Source organism: Salmo trutta, chromosome 17, assembly GCF_901001165.1.
Source record: "Salmo trutta chromosome 17, fSalTru1.1, whole genome shotgun sequence".
Lineage (NCBI taxonomy): Eukaryota > Metazoa > Chordata > Actinopteri > Salmoniformes > Salmonidae > Salmo > Salmo trutta.
In genome coordinates, this window is record NC_042973.1 from 2,703,250 (window position 1) to 2,723,389 (window position 20,140).

Sequence of the window (20,140 nt, forward strand, 5' to 3'; positions counted from 1 at the left end):
GAGGCTATATTAACAGGGGTGTAACCGGTACAAGAGGCAATGTGGAGGCTATATACAGGTGGTACCGGTACAAGAGTCAATGTGGAGGCTATATACAGGGGGTTACCGTACAGAGTCAATGTGGAGGCTATATACAGGGGGTATCCGGTACAGAGTCAATTGTGAGGCTATATACAGGGTTAATTACGGTACAGAGTCAATGTGGAGGCTATATACAGGGGCACCGGCTACAGAAGTCAATGTGGAGACTATTACAGGGTATTACTGGAACAGTAGTCAATGTGGAGGCTATATACAGGGGTACCGGTACAGAGTCAATGTGGAGGCTAGATACAGGGGGCCCCATGTGGAGGCTAGTGTTACAGGTCAATGTGGAGGCTATATACAGGGCACCGGTACAGAGTCAATGTGGAGGCTATATACAGGGTGTTACGGTACAGAGTCAATGTGAGAGGCTATATACAGGGGGGTACCGGTACGAGTCAATGTGGGAGGCTATATACAGGTGTTACGGTACAGAGTCATGTGGAGGCTATATACAGGGTGTTACGGTACAGAGTCAATGTGGGGTTATATTACAGGGGGTACCGGTACAGAGTCAATGTGGAGGCTATAATACAGGGGGTACCGGTACAGAGTCAATGTGGAGGCTATATACAGGGGGTACCGGTACAGAGTCAATGTGGGAGGCTATATACAGGGGTACCGCGTACAGAGTCAATGTGGAGGCTATATACAGGGGGTACCGGTACAGAGTCCATGTGGAGGCTATATACAGGGGGTACCGGTACAGAGTCAATGTGGAGGCTATAGACAGGGTATTACGGTACAGAGTCAATGTGGAGGCTATATACAGGGGGCACCGGTACAGAGTCAATGTGGAGGCTATATACAGGGTGTTACGGTACAGAGTCAATGTGGAGGCTATATACAGGGGGTACCGGTACAGAGTCAATGTGGAGGCTATATACAGGGTGTTACGGTACAGAGTCAATGTGGAGGCTATATACAGGGGGTACCGGTACAGAGTCAATGTGGAGGCTATATACAGGGTATTACGGTACAGAGTCAATGTGGAGGCTATATACAGGGTGTTACGGTACAGAGTCAATGTGGAGGTTATATACAGGGGGTACCGGTACAGAGTCAATGTGGAGGCTATATACAGGGGGTACCGGTACAGAGTCAATGTGGAGGCTATATACAGGGGGTACCGGTACAGAGTCAATGTGGAGGCTATATACAGGGTGTTACGGTACAGAGTCAATGTGTAGGCTATATACAGGGTGTTACGGTACAGAGTCAATGTGGAGGCTATATACAGGGGGTACCGGTACAGAGTCAATGTGGAGGCTATATACAGGGGGTACCGGTACAGAGTCAGTGTGGAGGCTATATACAGGGGGTACCGGTACAGAGTCAATGTGGAGGCTATATACAGAGTGTTACGGTACAGAGTCAATGTGGAGGCTATATACAGGGGGTACTGGTACAGAGTCAATGTGGAGACTATATACAGGGGTACCGGTACAGAGTCAATGTGGAGGCTATATACAGGGTGTTACGGTACAGAGTCAATGTGTAGGCTATATACAGGGTGTTACAGTACAGAGTCAATGTGGAGGCTATATACAGGGTGTTACGGTACAGAGTCAATGTGGAGGCTACATACAGGGGGTACCGGTACAGAGTCAATGTGGAGGCTATATACAGGGTGTTACGGTACAGAGTTAATGTGGAGGCTATATACAGGGGGTACCGGTACAGAGTCCATGTGGAGGCTATATACAGGGGGTACCGGTACAGAGTCAATGTGGAGGCTATATACAGGGGGTACCGGTACAGAGTCAATGTGGAGGCTATATACAGGGTGTTACGGTACAGAGTCAATGTGTAGGCTATATACAGGGTGTTACGGTACAGAGTCAATGTGGAGGCTATATACAGGGGGTACCGGTACAGAGTCAATGTGGAGGCTATATACAGGGGGTACCGGTACAGAGTCAGTGTGGAGGCTATATACAGGGGGTACCGGTACAGAGTCAATGTGGAGGCTATATACAGAGTGTTACGGTACAGAGTCAATGTGGAGGCTATATACAGGGGGTACTGGTACAGAGTCAATGTGGAAACTATATACAGGGGTACCGGTACAGAGTCAATGTGGAGGCTATATACAGGGTGTTACGGTACAGAGTCAATGTGTAGGCTATATACAGGGTGTTACAGTACAGAGTCAATGTGGAGGCTATATACAGGGGGTACCGGTACAGAGTCAATGTGGAGGCTATATACAGGGTGTTACGGTACAGAGTCAATGTGGAGGCTACATACAGGGGGTACCGGTACAGAGTCAATGTGGAGGCTATATACAGGGTGTTACGGTACAGAGTCAATGTGTAGGCTACATACAGGGGGTACCGGTACAGAGTCAATGTGGAGGCTATATACAGGGTGTTACGGTACAGAGTCAATGTGGAAGCTATATACAGGGTGTTACGGTACAGAGTCAATGTGGAGGCTATATACAGGGTGTTACGGTACAGAGTCAATGTGGAGGCTATATACAGGGTGTTACGGTACAGAGTCAATGTGGAGGCTATATACAGGGGGTACCGGTATAGAGTCAATGTGTGGGAGCACAGGTTAGTCGAGGTAATTGAGGTAATATGTACATGTAGGTATAGTTACAGTGACTATTCATAGATAATAAACAGAGAGTAGCAGCAGCGTAAAAGAGGGGGGGTACAATGCAAATAGTCCGGGTCGCCATTTGATTAGCTGTTCAGGAGTCTTATGGCTTGGGGGTAGAAGCTGTTAAGCAGCCTCTTGTACCTAGACTTGGCGCTCCGGTACCGCTTGCCGTGCGGTAGAAGAGAAAATAGTCTATGACTGGCTGGAGTCTTTGACAATTTTTAGGGCCTTCCTCTGACACCGCCTGGTGTAGAGGTCCTGGATGGCAGGGATCTTGGCCCAAGTGATGTACTGGGCCGTACACACTACCCCCTGTAGTGCCTTGCGGTCGGAGGCCGGGCAGTTGCCATACCAAGCGGTGATGCAACCAGTCAGGATGCTCTTGATGGTGCAGCTGTAGAAATGTTTGAGGATCTGAGGACCCATGACAAATCTTTTCATTCCCCTGAGGGGGAATAGGTTTTGTTGTGCCCTCTTCACGACTGTCGTAGTGTGCTTGGGCCATGTTAGTTTGTTGGTGATGTGGACACCAAGGAACTTGAGGCTCTCAACCTGCTCCACTACAGCCCCGTCGATGTGAATGAGGGTGTGCTCGGTCCTCCTTTTCCTGTAGTCCACAATCAGCTCCTTTGTCTTGATCACGTTAAGGGAGATGTTGTTGTCCTGGCAACACACTGCCAGGTCTCTGACCTCCTCCCTATAGTCTGCCTCATCATTGTCGGTGATCAGGCCTACCACTGTTGTGTTGTCAGCAAACTTAATGATGGTGTTGGAGTCGTGCCTGGCCGTGCAGTCATGAGTGAACAGGGAGTACAGGAGGGGACTGAGCATGCACCCCTGAGGGGCTTCAGTGCTGAGGATCAGCATGGCGGATGTGTTGTTACCTACCCTCACCACCTGGGGGCGTCCCGTCAGGAAGTCCAGGATCCAGTTGCAGAGGGAGGTGTTCAGTCCCAGAGTTATGAGCTTTGAGGGAACTATGGTGATGAACGCTGAGCTGTAGCCAATGAATAGTTTTCTCATGGACACTATTGTCTGTAGATTGATGAAAGACAATTTTCTATTCAATCCATTTTAGAATAAGGCTGTAAAGTAACAAAATGTGGAAAAAGTCAAGGGGTCTGAATAACTTCCGAATGCACTGTATTCTCAGCCTCTGACATGTTGGAAACTTCAGACACTTCCAGAGCCCTTAAAGAACAGTAAGTCCTTCAGTATCACTTCCAGAGCCCTTAAAGAACAGTAAGTCCTTCAATATCACTCCCAGAGCCCTTAATAAAACACAGTAAGTCCTTCAGTATCACTTCCAGAGCCCTTAAAGCACAGTAAGTCCTTCAGTATCACTTCCAGAGACCTTAAAACACAGTAAGTCCTTCAGCATCACTCCCAGAGCCCTTAAAACACAGTAAGTCCTTCAGAAAACAAAAGTGTGTTCGGAGATATAATATATACTGAAGAAAAATATAAACGCAACATGTAAAGTGTTGGTACCATGATTCATGAGCTGAAATAAAAGAACCCAGAAATGTTCCTTATGCACAAAAACCTTGTTTCTCAAAAATACATTTTTGTCACACAGCACAATGGCCACAGATGTCTCAAGTTTTGAGGGAGTGTGCAATTAGCATGCTGACTGCAGGAATGTCCACCAGAGCTGTTGCCAGAGAATTGAATGTTAATTTCTCTACCATAAGCCGACTCCAACGGCAATTTAGAGAATTTGGCAGTACTTCCAACCGGCCTCACAACCACAAACCACGTGTAACCACGCCAGACCAGGACCTCCACATCCGTCTGAGACCAGCCACCTGGACAGCTGATGAAACGGTGGGTTTTGCACAACCGAAGAATTTCTGCACAAACTGTCAGAAACCGTCTCAGCAACGCTTATCTGTGTGCTCGTCGTCCTCACCAGGGTCTTGACCTGACTGCAGTTCGGTGTCGTAACCGACTTCAGTCGGAAAATGCTCACTTTCGATGGCCTCTGGCACGCTGGAGAAGTGTGCTCTTCACGGATGAATCCCGGTTTCCACTGTACCGGGCAGATGGTGTCGTGTAGGCGAGCAGCTTTCTGATGTCAACATTGTGAACAGAGTGCCCCATGGAGGCGGTGGGGTTATGGTATGGGCAGGCATAAGCTACGGACAACAAACACAATTGCATTTTATTGATGGCAATTTGAAATACACAGAGATACCGTGATGAGATCCTGAGGCCCATTGTCGTACCATTCATCCGCCGCTATCACCTCATGTTTCAGCATGATAACGCACGGCCCCCATGTCCAAGGATCTGTACACAATTCCTGGAAGCTGAAAATGTCCCAGTTCTTCCATGGCCTGCATACTCACCAGACATGTCACCCATTGAGCATGTTTGGGATGCTCTGGATCATTGTGTACGACAGCGTGTTCCAGTTCCCGCCAATATCCAGCAACTTCACACAGCCATTGAAGAGGAGGTGGGACAACATTCCACATGTCATAATCAACAGCCTGATCAACTCTATGTGAAGGAGATGTGTAGCGCTGCATGAGGCAAATGGTGGTCACACCAGATACTGACTGGTTCTGATCCACACCCCTACCTTTTATAAAGGTATCTGTGACCAACAGATCCATATCTGTATTCCAAGTCATGTGAAATCCATAGATTAGGGCCTCATGAATTTATTTAAATTGACACATTTCCTGTAATATGAACTGTAACTCTTTGACATTGTGACATGTTACCTTAATGTTTCTCTCTCTCTCTCTCTCTCTCTCTCTCAGGTCATTTCAGACAACACACTACTGAATGGTTTCGTCCCAAACGACACTCAAAAGTCTAGCACTATAATAGTGAATGGGGTGCCATTTGTGATGCACACTAAGTGTGTTGGTTAACATGCTCGAAGAGGGGGAGGGGAAACCTGTTCTTGATTAAATGAATATATCTGATAACAGCTGCCGGAGAGTTTGATGTATTACCACACATTAGTGGTGCAGAGGTCTGGGGTCGCTGGTCTCTGAATATGGCAGTCAACGCGCATCCCAAATGGCATTATTTACCCCATATAGTGTGCTACCTTTGACAAGGGCAATAGGGGGGAAAAGGGCGCCATTTGGGACACAATTACTTCCGGCACTCCGACAGACGGTGAGAACATTTTACATGAACATTTTAGTAATTTAGCAGACACTCAAAATCCAAAGCGATTTACAGGAAGCAATAAGTGGATACATTTGTACTGGTCCCCCCATGGGAATCAAACCCACAGCCCTGCTCTACCAACTGAGCCGTGCTCTACCAACTGAACAATGCTCTACCAACTGAACAGTGCTCTACCAACTGAACCCTGCTCTACCAACTGAACCCTGCTCTACCAACTGAACCGTGCTCTATGCTCTACCAACTGAACCGTGCTCTACCAACTGAACCGTGCTCTACCAACTGAACAATGCTCTACCAACTGAACAATGCTCTACCAACTGAACCGTGCTCTACCAACTGAACCCTGCTCTACCAACTGAACCGTGCTCTACCAACTGAACCGTGCTCTACCAACTGAACAATGATCTACCAACTGAACCCTGCTCTAACAACTGAACCGTGCTCTACCAACTGAACCCTGCTCTAACAACTGAACCGTGCTCTACCAACTGAACCCTGCTCTACCAACTGAACCCTGCTCTACCAACTGAACCCTGCTCTACCAACTGAACCGTGCTCTACCAACTGAACCCTGCTCTACCAACTGAACAGTGCTCTACCAACTGAACCCTGCTCTACCAACTGAACCGTGCTCTACCAACTGAACCCTGCTCTACCAACTGAACAATGCTCTACCAACTCAACCGTGCTCTACCAACTGAACCCTGCTCTACCAACTGAACAGGGCTCTACCAACTGAACCCTGCTCTACCAACTGAACAGTGCTCTACCAACTGAACCCTGCTCTACCAACTGAACCGTGCTCTATGCTCTACCAACTGAACAATGCTCTACCAACTGAACAATGCTCTACCAACTGAACAATGCTCTACCAACTGAACCGTGCTCTACCAACTGAACCGTGCTCTACCAACTGAACCCTGCTCTACCAACTGAACCGTGCTCTATGCTCTACCAACTGAACAGTGCTCTACCAACTGAACCGTGCTCTACCAACTGAACCCTGCTCTACCAACTGAACCGTGCTCTATGCTCTACCAACTGAACAGTGCTCTACCAACTGAACAGTGCTCTACCAACTGAACCGTGCTCTACCAACTGAACCCTGCTCTACCAACTGAACCGTGCTCTACCAACTGAACCCTGCTCTACCAACTGAACCCTGCTCTACCAACTGAACCGTGCTCTACCAACTGAACCCTGCTCTACCAACTGAACCCTGCTCTACCAACTGAACCCTGCTCTACCAACTGAACCGTGCTCTACCAACTGAACCCTGCTCTACCAACTGAACCCTGCTCTACCAACTGCACCACAGAAGTTGTCTTCCTCTTTCCTCTCCTCTCTCCTCCCTCCCTCCCCTCTCCTCTCTCCTCCCTCCCTCCCCTCTCCTCTCTCCTCCCTCCCTCCCTCTCCTCTCCTCTCTCCTCCCTCCCTCCCCTCTCCTCTCGTCCTCCTAACGACTAGTGTAAACCCCTACATCTCTGCTTCCATCCATCCTCCTTCCATTCTCTGTTTGCGTAACGCCGGCTCCTTCATTGAAGACAAAAGCCTAACTCCATTTTCAGCTTCACTAGGTTGCTCTCATAAATTAAATTCCAGCATTAGCAGAGAGGTCAGAGGGATGACAGGGCAAACTGAGAACACTCATCACAGCTATTAGAGATACAGTTCAAGCCCAGGATAAAAAAGTAATGATTTTATATAATTTTATATAATTGACATTATACAGCCTTAAGACCAGTTAATGCTGACTCTTAACAAGGGAATATGGAGTGACTTTGGAAAGTATTCAAACCCACATTTCCACATGTTGTTATGTTACAGCCTTATTCTAAAATGGATTAAAAATAAATATAAATCCTCATGTGGAGATGGGAGAACCTTCCAGAAGGACAACCATCTCTGCAGCACTTCACCGATCAGGCCTTTATGGTAGTGGCCAGACGGAAGCCACTCCACAGTAAAAGGCACATGACAGCCCACTTGGAGTTTGCCAAAAGGCACCTAAAGACTCTCAGACCATGAGAAACAAGATTCTCTGGTCTGATGAAACCAAGATTTAACACTTTGGCCTGAATGCCAAGCGTCACGTCTGGAGGAAACCTGGCACCATCCCTACGGTGAAGCATGGTGGTGGCAGCATTGTGCTGTGTGGAAGTTTTTCAGCGACAGGGACTGGGAGACTAGTCAGGATTGAGGCAAAGATGAACAGAGAAAAGTACAGAGAGATCCTTGATGAAAACCTGCTCCAGAGCGCTCAGGACCTCAGACTGGGGCAAAGGTTCACCTTGCAACAGGACGACGACCCTAAGCACACAGCTAAGACAACGCAGAGTGGCTTCGGGACAAGTCTCTGAATGTCTTTGAGTGGCCCAGCCAGAGCCCGGACTTGAACCCGGTCAAACATCTCTGGAGAGTCCTGAAAATAACTGTGCAGCAACGCTCCCCATCAAACCTGACAGAGCTTGAGAGGATCTGCAGAGAAGAATGGGAGAAACTCCCCAAATACAGGTGTGCCAAGCTTGAGGTGTCATACCCAAGAAGACTAGAGACTGTAATTGCAGGTGCTTTAATAACAAAGTACTGAGTAAATGATCTGAATACTTATGTAATATGTGATATTTCCGTGTTTTATTTTGAATAGATTAGCATTTATGTTTTTAAAACCTGTCTTTGCTTTGTCATTATGGGGTATTGTGTGTAGATTGATGAAGGGGGGGGGAATAAGTCTGTAACGTAACAAAATGTGGGAAAAAGTCAAGGGATCTGAATATTTTCCTAATGCACTGTAGCCAAGGTGTTCTACAGACCACAAACAAAAGGGATTGGTGGGAGATGAGAGATCCACTAGATACACTAGAGATGGTTTATTTATGTGCTTGATGACTGGGAAAAAGACACAGCGATGTCGGTGGGTCGGTCACCATGGTAATAAGAGATCTCAGGGTTGTGGGTTCGATTCCCACGGGGGGACCAGTACGGAGAAGAAAAAAAAAAAAATGAAAATGTATGCATTCACTACTGTAAGTCGCTCTGGATAAGAGCGTCTGCTAAATGACTAAAATGTAAAAAATGTAAAATGTAATTAGAGATCTCATTCTTCCTCTAGCTCCCTGATCTCTCCATCTCAATTCAATTCAATTCATGGGGCTTTATTGGCATGGGGGAAACATATCTAAACATTACCAAAGCAAGTGAAGTAGATAATAAACAAAAGTGAAATAAACAATAAAAATGAACAGTAAACATCACACTCACAGAAGTTCCAAAATAATAGACATTACAAATGTCATATTATGTCTATATACAGTGTTGTAACGATTTAAAAATAGTTAAAGTACCAAAAGGGAAAATAAATAAGCATAAATATGGGTTGTATTTACAATGGTGTTTGTTCTTCACTGGTTGACCTTTTCTTGTGGCAACAGGTCACACATCTTGCTGCTGTGATGTCACACTGTGGTATTTCACCCAGTAGATATGGGAGTTTATCAAAACTGGATTTGTTTTCTAATTCTTTGTGGATCTGTGTAATCTGAGGGAAATATGTGTTGCTGTCCTGGGGCTCTGTTTGTGTTTGTGAATAGAGCCCCAGGACCATCATGCTTAAGGGACTCTCTCTCTCTGTTTCCCCCCAATTGGCTTTGTTGCCATGGGAAAGATATGTTAACGTGGCCAAAGCAAGTGAAATAGATAATAAACAAAAGTGAAATAAACAATAAAAAATGAACAACAAAACATTACACTCACAAGTTTCAAAGGAATAGACATATTTCAAATGTCATATTATGTATATATACACATTGTTGTAATGATATGCAAATAGTTAAAGTAAAAAAGGGAAAATAAATAAACATAAATATGGGTTGTATTTACAATGGTGTTTGTTCTTCACTGGTTGACCTTTTCTTGGGGCAACAGGTCACAAATCAAATCAAATAACAGCCGTGTAACAGCCGTGTAACAGCCGTGTAACAGCCGTGTAACAGCAGTGTAACAGCCGTGTAACAGCCGCGTAACAGTCGCGTAACAGCCGTGTAACAGCCGTGTAACAGCCGTGTAAAAGCCGTGTAACAGCCGTGTAATAGCAGTGTAACAGATGTGTAACAGCCGTGTGACAGCAGTGTAACAGCCGTGTAACAGCCGTGTAACAGCCGTGTAACAGCCGTGTGACAGCAGTGTAACAGCCGTGTAACAGCCGCGTAACACAGCAGTGTAACAGCCGTGTAACAGCCGTGTAACAGCCGTGTAACAGCAGTGTAACAGCCGTGTAATAGCCGCGTAACAGCCGTGTAACAGCCGTGTAACAGCCGTGTAACAGCCGTGTAATAGCAGTGTAACAGATGTGTAACAGCCGTGTGACAGCAGTGTAACAGCCGTGTAACAGCCGTGTAACAGCCGTGTAACAGCCGTGTAACAGCCGTGTGACAGCAGTGTAACAGCCGTGTAACAGCCGCGTAACACAGCAGTGTAACAGCCGTGTAACAGCAGTGTAACACAGCAGTGTAACCATGTTAGGTATCTTGACTCAATATTACCAGTGAGGTAACTCACTCTAACACACAGACAGCATAGCAACACAAACTTGGTAAATGTGTGTCAAACCAAAAGCGGCATCTTTCCCCCCAATGGATTTGGGACTTACAGAGCATCAAGTCAGGGCTGCATGATCTTTACCAATTACATGTTATTACCTCGTACCCCTGCACATAGACTCAGTACTGGTACCCCTGCACATAGACTCAGTACTGGTACCCCTGCACATAGACTCAGTACTGGTACCTAGTAATATAGTAGTGGGTCTATACCCTCCCAGTCCTATAGTAGTGGGTCTATACCCTCCCAGTCCTATAGTAGTGGGTCTATTCCCTCCCAGTCCTATAGTAGTGGGTCTATTCCCTCCCAGTCATATAGTAGTGGGTCTATTCCCTCCCAGTCATATAGTAGTGGGTCTATACCCTCCCAGTCCTATAGTAGTGGGTCTATACCCTCCCAGTCCTATAGTAGTGGGTCTATTCCCTCCCAGTCCTATAGTAGTGGGTCTATACCCTCCCAGTCCTATAGTAGTGGGTCTATTCCCTCCCAGTCCTATAGTAGTGGGTCTATACCCTCCCAGTCCTATAGTAGTGGGTCTATTCCCTCCCAGTCCTATAGTAGTGGGTCTATTCCCTCCCAGTCCTATAGTAGTGGGTCTATTCCCTCCCAGTCCTATAGTAGTGGGTCTATTCCCTCCCAGTCCTATAGTAGTGGGTCTATTCCCTCCCAGTCCTATGTGTGGGTCTATTCCCTCCCAGTCCTATAGTAGTGGGTCTATACCCTCCCAGTCCTATAGTAGTGGGTCTATTCCCTCCCAGTCCTATAGTAGTGGGTCTATACCCTCCCAGTCCTATAGTAGTGGGTCTATACCCTCCCAGTCCTATAGTAGTGGGTCTATTCCCTCCCAGTCCTATAGTAGTGGGTCTATTCCCTCCCAGTCCTATAGTAGTGGGTCTATTCCCTCCCAGTCCTATAGTAGTGGGTCTATTCCCTCCCAGTCCTATAGTAGTGGGTCTATTCCCTCCCAGTCCTATAGTAGTGGGTCTATTCCCTCCCAGTCCTATAGTAGTGGGTCTATACCCTCCCAGTCCTATAGTAGTGGGTCTATTCCCTCCCAGTCCTATAGTAGTGGGTCTATACCCTCCCAGTCCTATAGTAGTGGGTCTATACCCTCCCAGTCCTATAGTAGTGGGTCTATTCTCTCCCAGTCCTATAGTAGTGGGTCTATTCCCTCCCAGTCCTATAGTAGTGGGTCTATTCCCTCCCAGCCCTATAGTAGTGGGTCTATACCCTCCCAGTCCTATAGTAGTGGGTCTATTCCCTCCCAGTCCTATAGTAGTGGGTCTATACCCTCCCAGTCCTATAGTAGTGGGTCTATACCCTCCCAGTTCTATAGTAGTGGGTCTATTCCCTCCCAGTCCTATAGTAGTGGGTCTATACCCTCCCAGTCCTATAGTAGTGGGTCTATACCCTCCCAGTCCTATAGTAGTGGGTCTATACCCTCCCAGTCCTATAGTAGTGGGTCTATTCCCTCCCAGTACTATAGTAGTGGGTCTATACCCTCCCAGTCCTATAGTAGTGGGTCTATTCCCTCCCAGTTCTATAGTAGTGGGTCTATACCCTCCCAGTCCTATAGTAGTGGGTCTATTCCCTCCCAGTCCTATAGTAGTGGGTCTATTCCCTCCCAGTCCTATAGTAGTGGGTCTATTCCCTCCCAGTCCTATAGTAGTGGGTCTATTCCCTCCCAGTCCTATAGTAGTGGGTCTATACCCTCCTAGTCCTATAGTAGTGGGTCTATTCCCTCCCAGTCCTATAGTAGTGGGTCTATTCCCTCCCAGTCCTATAGTAGTGGGTCTATTCCCTCCCAGTCCTATAGTAGTGGGTCTATACCCTCCCAGTCCTATAGTAGTGGGTCTATACCCTCCCAGTCCTATAGTAGTGGGTCTATTCCCTCCCAGTCCTATAGTAGTGGGTCTATTCCCTCCCAGTCCTATAGTAGTGGGTCTATTCCCTCCCAGTCCTATAGTAGTGGGTCTATTCCCTCCCAGTCCTATAGTAGTGGGTCTATACCCTCCCAGTCCTATAGTAGTGGGTCTATACCCTCCCAGTCCTATAGTAGTGGGTCTATACCCTCCCAGTCCTATAGTAGTGGGTCTATACCCTCCCAGTCCTATAGTAGTGGGTCTATTCCCTCCCAGTCCTATAGTAGTGGGTCTATTCCCTCCCAGTCCTATAGTAGTGGGTCTATACCCTCCCAGTCCTATAGTAGTGGGTCTATTCCCTCCCAGTCCTATAGTAGTGGGTCTATACCCTCCCAGTCCTATAGTAGTGGGTCTATACCCTCCCAGTCCTATAATAGTGGGTCTATTCCCTCCCAGTCCTATAGTAGTGGGTCTATACCCTCCCAGTCCTATAGTAGTGGGTCTATTCCCTCCCAGTCCTATAGTAGTGGGTCTATTCCCTCCCAGTCCTATAGTAGTGGGTCTATACCCTCCCAGTCCTATAGTAGTGGGTCTATTCCCTCCCAGTTCTATAGTAGTGGGTCTATACCCTCCCAGTCCTATAGTAGTGGGTCTATTCCCTCCCAGTCCTATAGTAGTGGGTCTATTCCCTCCCAGTCCTATAGTAGTGGGTCTATTCCCTCCCAGTCCTATAGTAGTGGGTCTATTCCCTCCCAGTCCTATAGTAGTGGGTCTATACCCTCCCAGTCCTATAGTAGTGGGTCTATTCCCTCCCAGTCCTATAGTAGTGGGTCTATACCCTCCCAGTCCTATAGTAGTGGGTCTATTCCCTCCCAGTCCTATAGTAGTGGGTCTATACCCTCCCAGTCCTATAGTAGTGGGTCTATACCCTCCCAGTCCTATAGTAGTGGGTCTATACCCTCCCAGTCCTATAGTAGTGGGTCTATACCCTCCCAGTCCTATAGTAGTGGGTCTATTCTCTCCCAGTCCTATAGTAGTGGGTCTATACCCTCCCAGTCCTATAGTAGTGGGTCTATACCCTCCCAGTCCTATAGTAGTGGGTCTATACCCTCCCAGTCATATAGTAGTGGGTCTATTCCCTCCCAGTGATATAGTAGTGGGTCTATTCTCTCCCAGTCCTGGCAGAGTTACAGGTAGAAATACTGACAGATTTTCTAACTCCTTACCACTTCATATTAAAGATCTGCATTTATTCTATATTTATATAAATATGTACTGAAACCAGCGTGGGGTGTATGGGTAAGGAACCTCAAAAATTTGTTTGTTTAGCTGTGTGTGCATGTCGGTGTGTGTGTACAGTACGTCGGTGTGTGTATCCGTGTGCGTGTGCACCGACTGTATGCGTGTGCACATGAGAGTGTTTGTTTGCTATATCTTATTTCCCAAACACAAACTTTAGATGGCTGAAATTTCTTACAGAGAGGCACAGAAATGCATATCATTGGACCATAGCTTCCATTTCCTGGTGTCCAGGACAACCGCTCTTCAAAGCAAAACACTCCAGTACAATATGCTCTCTAGACAGAACACCAGAACACAATCACCACAACATTTACATTTACATTACATTTAAGTCATTTAGCAGACACTCTTATCCAGAGCGACTTACAAATTGGTGCATTCACCTTATGATATCCAGTGGAACAACCACTTTACAATAGTGCATCTAAATCTTTTGGGGGGGGGGGGGGGGGGGGGTTAGAAGGATTACTTTATCCTATCCCAGTAACTACAGCTACTAGCATGGTGTAGCTCATTAACACAGCCTTCCAGGACGGCAGAAAGGACACAAAGACTCCAAACAGGGTACACCCTGGAAAGAAGAAGACTCCAAACAGGGTACACCCTGGAAAGAAGAAGACTCCAAACAGGGTACACCCTGGAAAGAAGGAGAAACCAAACAGGGTACACCCTGGAAAGAAGAAGACTCCAAACAGGGTACACCCTGGAAAGAAGGAGAAACCAAACAGGGTACACCCTGGAAAGAAGAAGACTCCAAACAGGGTACACCCTGGAAAGAAGGAGAAACCAAACAGGGTACACCCTGGAAAGAAGGAGAAACCAAACAGGGTACACCCTGGAAAGAAGAAGAAACCAAACAGGGTACACCCTGGAAAGAAGGAGAAACCAAACAGGGTACACCCTGGAAAGAAGGAGAAACCAAACAGGGTACATCCTGGAAAGAAGGAGAAACCAAACAGGGTACACCCTGGAAAGAAGGAGAAACCAAACAGGGTACATCCTGGAAAGAAGGAGAAACCAAACAGGGTACACCCTGGAAAGAAGGAGAAACCAAACAGGGTACACCCTGGAAAGAAGGAGAAACCAAACAGGGTACACCCTGGAAAGAAGGAGACTCCAAACAGGGTACACCCTGGAAAGAAGGAGACTCCAAACAGGGTACACCCTGGAAAGAAGAAGACTCCAAACAGGGTACATCCTGGAAAGAAGGAGACTCCAAACAGGGTACACCCTGGAAAGAAGAAGACTCCAAACAGGGTACACCCTGGAAAGAAGGAGAAACCAAACAGGGTACACCCTGGAAAGAAGGAGACTCCAAACAGGGTACACCCTGGAAAGAAGAAGACTCCAAACAGGGTACATCCTGGAAAGAAGGAGAAACCAAACAGGGTACACCCTGGAAAGAAGGAGAAACCAAACAGGGTACACCCTGGAAAGAAGAAGACTCCAAACAGGGTACACCCTGGAAAGAAGAAGACTCCAAACAGGGTACACCCTGGTGGTAGAGGAAAATGTGTCAGATACAGGGTTATATAAAGCCGTGTGAGTTAGGATTCGTCCCAAATGCACTATTTAAGGAATAGGGTGACATTTGGGACAAGGAGGTTGTCAATGAAGCCATTGACTGTGAATAGGAGGGGGACGGCAGGCAGGGAGAGAGGGAGGGCAGGCTGGCTTGGGTACAGTAAGCTAGCTGGTAGGCGCTGGACCATGCCACCCAGGGGTCACCCAGGGGTCAGGGAGAGGGGAGCAGCAGGAGGCACAGTCAGGACAGCCATGTGGGAACAAGGCCTGCTCTCTAGCCCTTGTCATCATCTAGGATCCCCCCTAGCCATAACTGTGGCTGATGGGATGGCTTAGTAAGGCGAGACCCTATTTTGTCAAATTTCACGTTGGTCATTTAGCAGACACTCTTATACAGAGCAACATACAGTCATTACATTACAACTACGGTAGGATAAACAACCACATATCACAGTCATTATATTAAACTACGGTAGGATAAACAACCACATATCACAGTCAACTACTGTAGGATAAACAACCACATTTCACAGTCATTAAATTCAACTACGGTAGGATAAACAACCACATATCACAGTCATTACATTAAACTACAGTAGGATAAACAACCACATTTCACAGTCAACTACGGTAGGATAAACAACCACATTTCACAGTCAATTACGGTAGGATAAACAACCACATATCACATTCAACTACGGTAGGATAAACAACCACATATCACAGTCATTAAATTCAACTACGGTAGGATAAACAACCACATTTCACAGTCAACTACGGTAGGATAAACAACCACATATCACATTCAACTACGGTAGGATAAACAACCATATATCACAGTCATTACATTAAACTACGGTAGATTAAACAACCACATTTCACAGTCAACTACGGTAGAATAAACAACCACATATCACAGTCAACTACGGTAGGGTATAAACAACCACTTTTCACAGTCATTACATTGAACTACGGTAGGATAAACAACCACATTTCACAGTCAACTACGGTAGGATAAACAACCACATATCACAGTCAACTACGGTAGGATAACAACCACATATCACAGTCAACTACGGTAGGATAAACAACCACATTTCACAGTCATTACATTAAACTACGGTAGGATAAACAACCACATATCACAGTCAACTACGGTAGAATAAACAACCACATTTCACAGTCAACTACGGTAGGATAAACAACCACATATCACAGTCAACTACGGTAGGATAAACAACCACATTTCACAGTCAACTACGGTAGGATAAACAACCACATTTCACAGTCATTACATTAAACTACGGTAGGATAAACAACCACATTTCACAGTCAACTACAGTAGGATAAACAACCACATTTCACAGTCATTACATTAAACTACGGTAGGATAAACAACCACATATCACAGTCAACTACGGTAGGATAAACAACCACATTTCACAGTCAACTACGGTAGGATAAACAACCACATTTCACAGTCATTACATTAAACTACGGTAGGATAAACAACCACATTTCACAGTCAACTACAGTAGGATAAACAACCACATTTCACAGTCATTACATTAAACTATGGTAGGATAAACAACCACATATCACAGTCAACTACGGTAGGATAAACAACCACATTTCACAGTCAACTATGGTAGGATAAACAACCACATATCACAGTCATTACATTAAACTACGGTAGGATAAACAACCACATATCACAGTCATTACATTAAACTACAGTAGGATAAACAACCACATATCACAGTCATTACATTAAACTATGGTAGGATAAACAACCACATATCACAGTCATTACATTAAACTACGGTAGGATAAACAACCACATATCACAGTCATTACATTAAACTACGGTAGGATAAACAACCACATATCACAGTCAACTACGGTAGGATAAACAACCACATATCACAGTCATTACATTAAACTATGGTAGGATAAACAACCACATATCACAGTCATTACATTAAACTACAGTAGGATAAACAACCACATATCACAGTCATTACATTAAACTACAGTAGGATAAACAACCACATATCACAGTCATTACATTAAACTACAGTAGGATAAACAACCACATATCACAGTCATTACATTAAACTACAGTAGGATAAACAACCACATATCACAGTCATTACATTAAACTACAGTAGGATAAACAACCACATATCACAGTCATTACATTAAACTACAGTAGGATAAACAACCACATATCACAGTCATTACATTAAACTACAGTAGGATAAACAACCACATATCACAGTCATTACATTAAACTACGGTAGGATAAACAACCACATATCACAGTCATTACATTAAACTACAGTAGGATAAACAACCACATATCACAGTCATTATAAGACCCTAGAACAAGGGGTGGCAAATCCGGCCCGCGAGACATTAAAAAATAAAAAATAAATGTTTTTATATATATATATATTTTTTTAACCTCTTTTTTCTCCCCAATTGGTAGTTACAGTCTTGTCCCATCGCTGCAACTCCCGTATGGCCTCGGGAGAGGCGAAGGTCGAGAGCCGTGCGTCCTCCGAAACACGACCCAACCAAGCCGCTGGACCAATTGTGCACCGCCTCATGGGTCTCCCAGTCACGGCCAGCTGTGACATAGCCTGGGATTGAACCCGGGTCTGTATTGACGCCTCAAGCACTGCGATACAGTATCTGAGACCGCTGCGCCACTCGGGAGGCCCCCCCCCGCAAATTGGTTTGAAAACAATTGCCCCCCCCCAAAAAAATGCGGACCTCTGTTGAATTTCAAAATCCCGATGTGACCCTCGAACCAAAAGATTTGCCCACCCTTGCCCTAGAACATACCCTCGTTTGCTCCCATAGCAACAGTGGCTCTGAAAACCGTGGAAACTACTACCTTACGGACACGAGGTCCCCATCAAATCAGAACCAGATGTGATCTCTTTTCTGCTGATTGGCCCTCAAGCATTTCCTGTCCCCTTCCCAAAACACGATTGGTTGGTTTTTTAACACTGTGATGTTCTAGATTTATTGTGCGCCCGAAGGCTTTGACTAGTTAAAGTTGCTTTTAAATTCATCTGTTATCTAGTAGTGATGTAGGCCATCTTATTATTAGAAACCCAGTAACACTTTCCCCAAAAAAATTGAAATATCACACCAGAGGGTCGAACCAATGCAAATAAACGTCCTAAGAACTGGGATTAGGTGAGACGACGTCTGTGTACTAACTAACGTGATCTCCACAAATGTCAGGGAAAATTGCATATAAAAGTATTTTTAACGCTGTTCAAATCTGCCCAAAGTCAATGCAAATGGGTCTCTGTGTTGCAGAGGGTTTTGAAAGTAGCTGGTAACGTTTGTACCTGTGTATTGTGGAGTGTATTGGTAGTAAACTGACAGTATGGTAGTTTACCTGTGTGTTGGTAAACAGTGACAGTACGGTAGTTTACCTGTGTATTGGTAATACAGTGACAGTACGGTAGTTTACCTGTGTATTGGTAATACAGTGACAGTACGGTAGTTTACCTGTGTATTGGTAATACAGTACGGTAGTTTACCTGTGTGTTGGTAATACAGTGACAGTACAGTAGTTTACCTGTGTGTTGGTTATACAGTGACAGTACGGTAGTTTACCTGTGTGTTGGTAATACAGTGACAGTACGGTAGTTTACCTGTGTGTTGGTAATACAGTGACAGTACGGTAGTTTACCTGTGTATTGGTAATACAGTGACAGTACGGTAGTTTACCTGTGTATTGGTAATACAGTGACAGTACAGTAGTTTACCTGTGTATTGGTAACGGTAGTTTACCTGTGTGTTGGTAATACAGTGACAGTACGGTAGTTTACCTGTGTATTGGTAATACAGTGACAGTACGGTAGTTTACCTGTGTATTGGTAATACAGTGACAGTACAGTAGTTTACCTGTGTATTGGTAACGGTAGTTTACCTGTGTGTTGGTAATACAGTGACAGTACGGTAGTTTACCTGTGTGTTGGTAATACAGTGACAGTACGGTAGTTTACCTGTGTATTGGTAATACAGTGACAGTACGGTAGTTTACCTGTGTATTGGTAACGGTAGTTTACCTGTGTATTGGTAACGGTAGTTTACCTGTGTGTTGGTAATACAGTGACAGTACAGTAGTTTACCTGTGTGTTGGTAATACAGTGACAGTACGGTAGTTTACCTGTGTATTGGTAATACAGTGACAGTACAGTAGTTTACCTGTGTGTTGGTAATACAGTACGGTAGTTTACCTGTGTGTTGGTAATACAGTGACAGTACGGTAGTTTACCTGTGTATTGGTAACGGTAGTTTACCTGTGTGTTGGTAATACAGTGACAGTACGGTAGTTTACCTGTGTGTTGGTAATACAGTGACAGTACGGTAGTTTACCTGTGTGTTGGTAATTCAGTGACAGTACGGTAGTTTACCTGTGCATGGTGGGGCTTGTAAGGTGAGTTACTCTCCAGGTCAGCTAAGATAGAGGTCAGAGAGTCAATCTCAGCGTCCAGACTGGACCTCCTCTCTTCCAGGGTCTTCTCTGGTCCATGCATCTAGAGATAGGACATCTAGGAGTTAGAATGATAGTCACACACACACACACACACACACACACACACACACACACACACACACACACACACACACACACACACACACATAGAGAGAGAGATCTCGCACAGGTCTCACATCTGGACACACACACACGAAGGACTTGGAATGATACAATCACTTGTTTCAATATATGTCATTTCCCATGTCTAAGAGGTATGTATACACACAACGTGCTGCACCCCCCCAATATCCTATTGTTCCCTGCAGTTCAACATTTACAGAGTTAGAGCCTCCGACAGTGTATCCTTACAGCACACCAGGGGTCTTCAGATGTAACTCTCTTCAGATGCTATTCCTGCTCCTAAATTCATAAAGAGCTATTCATCCCTCAAGGCCTGTCTCCTCCCTGCCTCCCTCCCTCCCTCCCTCCCTCCCTCCCT

General features: G+C 45.6%; 1 protein-coding gene across 1 annotated transcript in view; it reads right to left on the reverse strand.

Moving 5' to 3' along the window:
• Positions 1 to 20,140, reverse strand: part of lpp (LIM domain containing preferred translocation partner in lipoma) — a gene marked incomplete in the record, with an annotated part of 384,586 nt that overhangs the window by 203,494 nt on the left and 160,952 nt on the right. Inside the window, 1 exon segment of the mRNA XM_029695387.1 lies at positions 19,577 to 19,699. Within this exon segment, the coding sequence (XP_029551247.1) occupies positions 19,577 to 19,699 (123 nt within the window).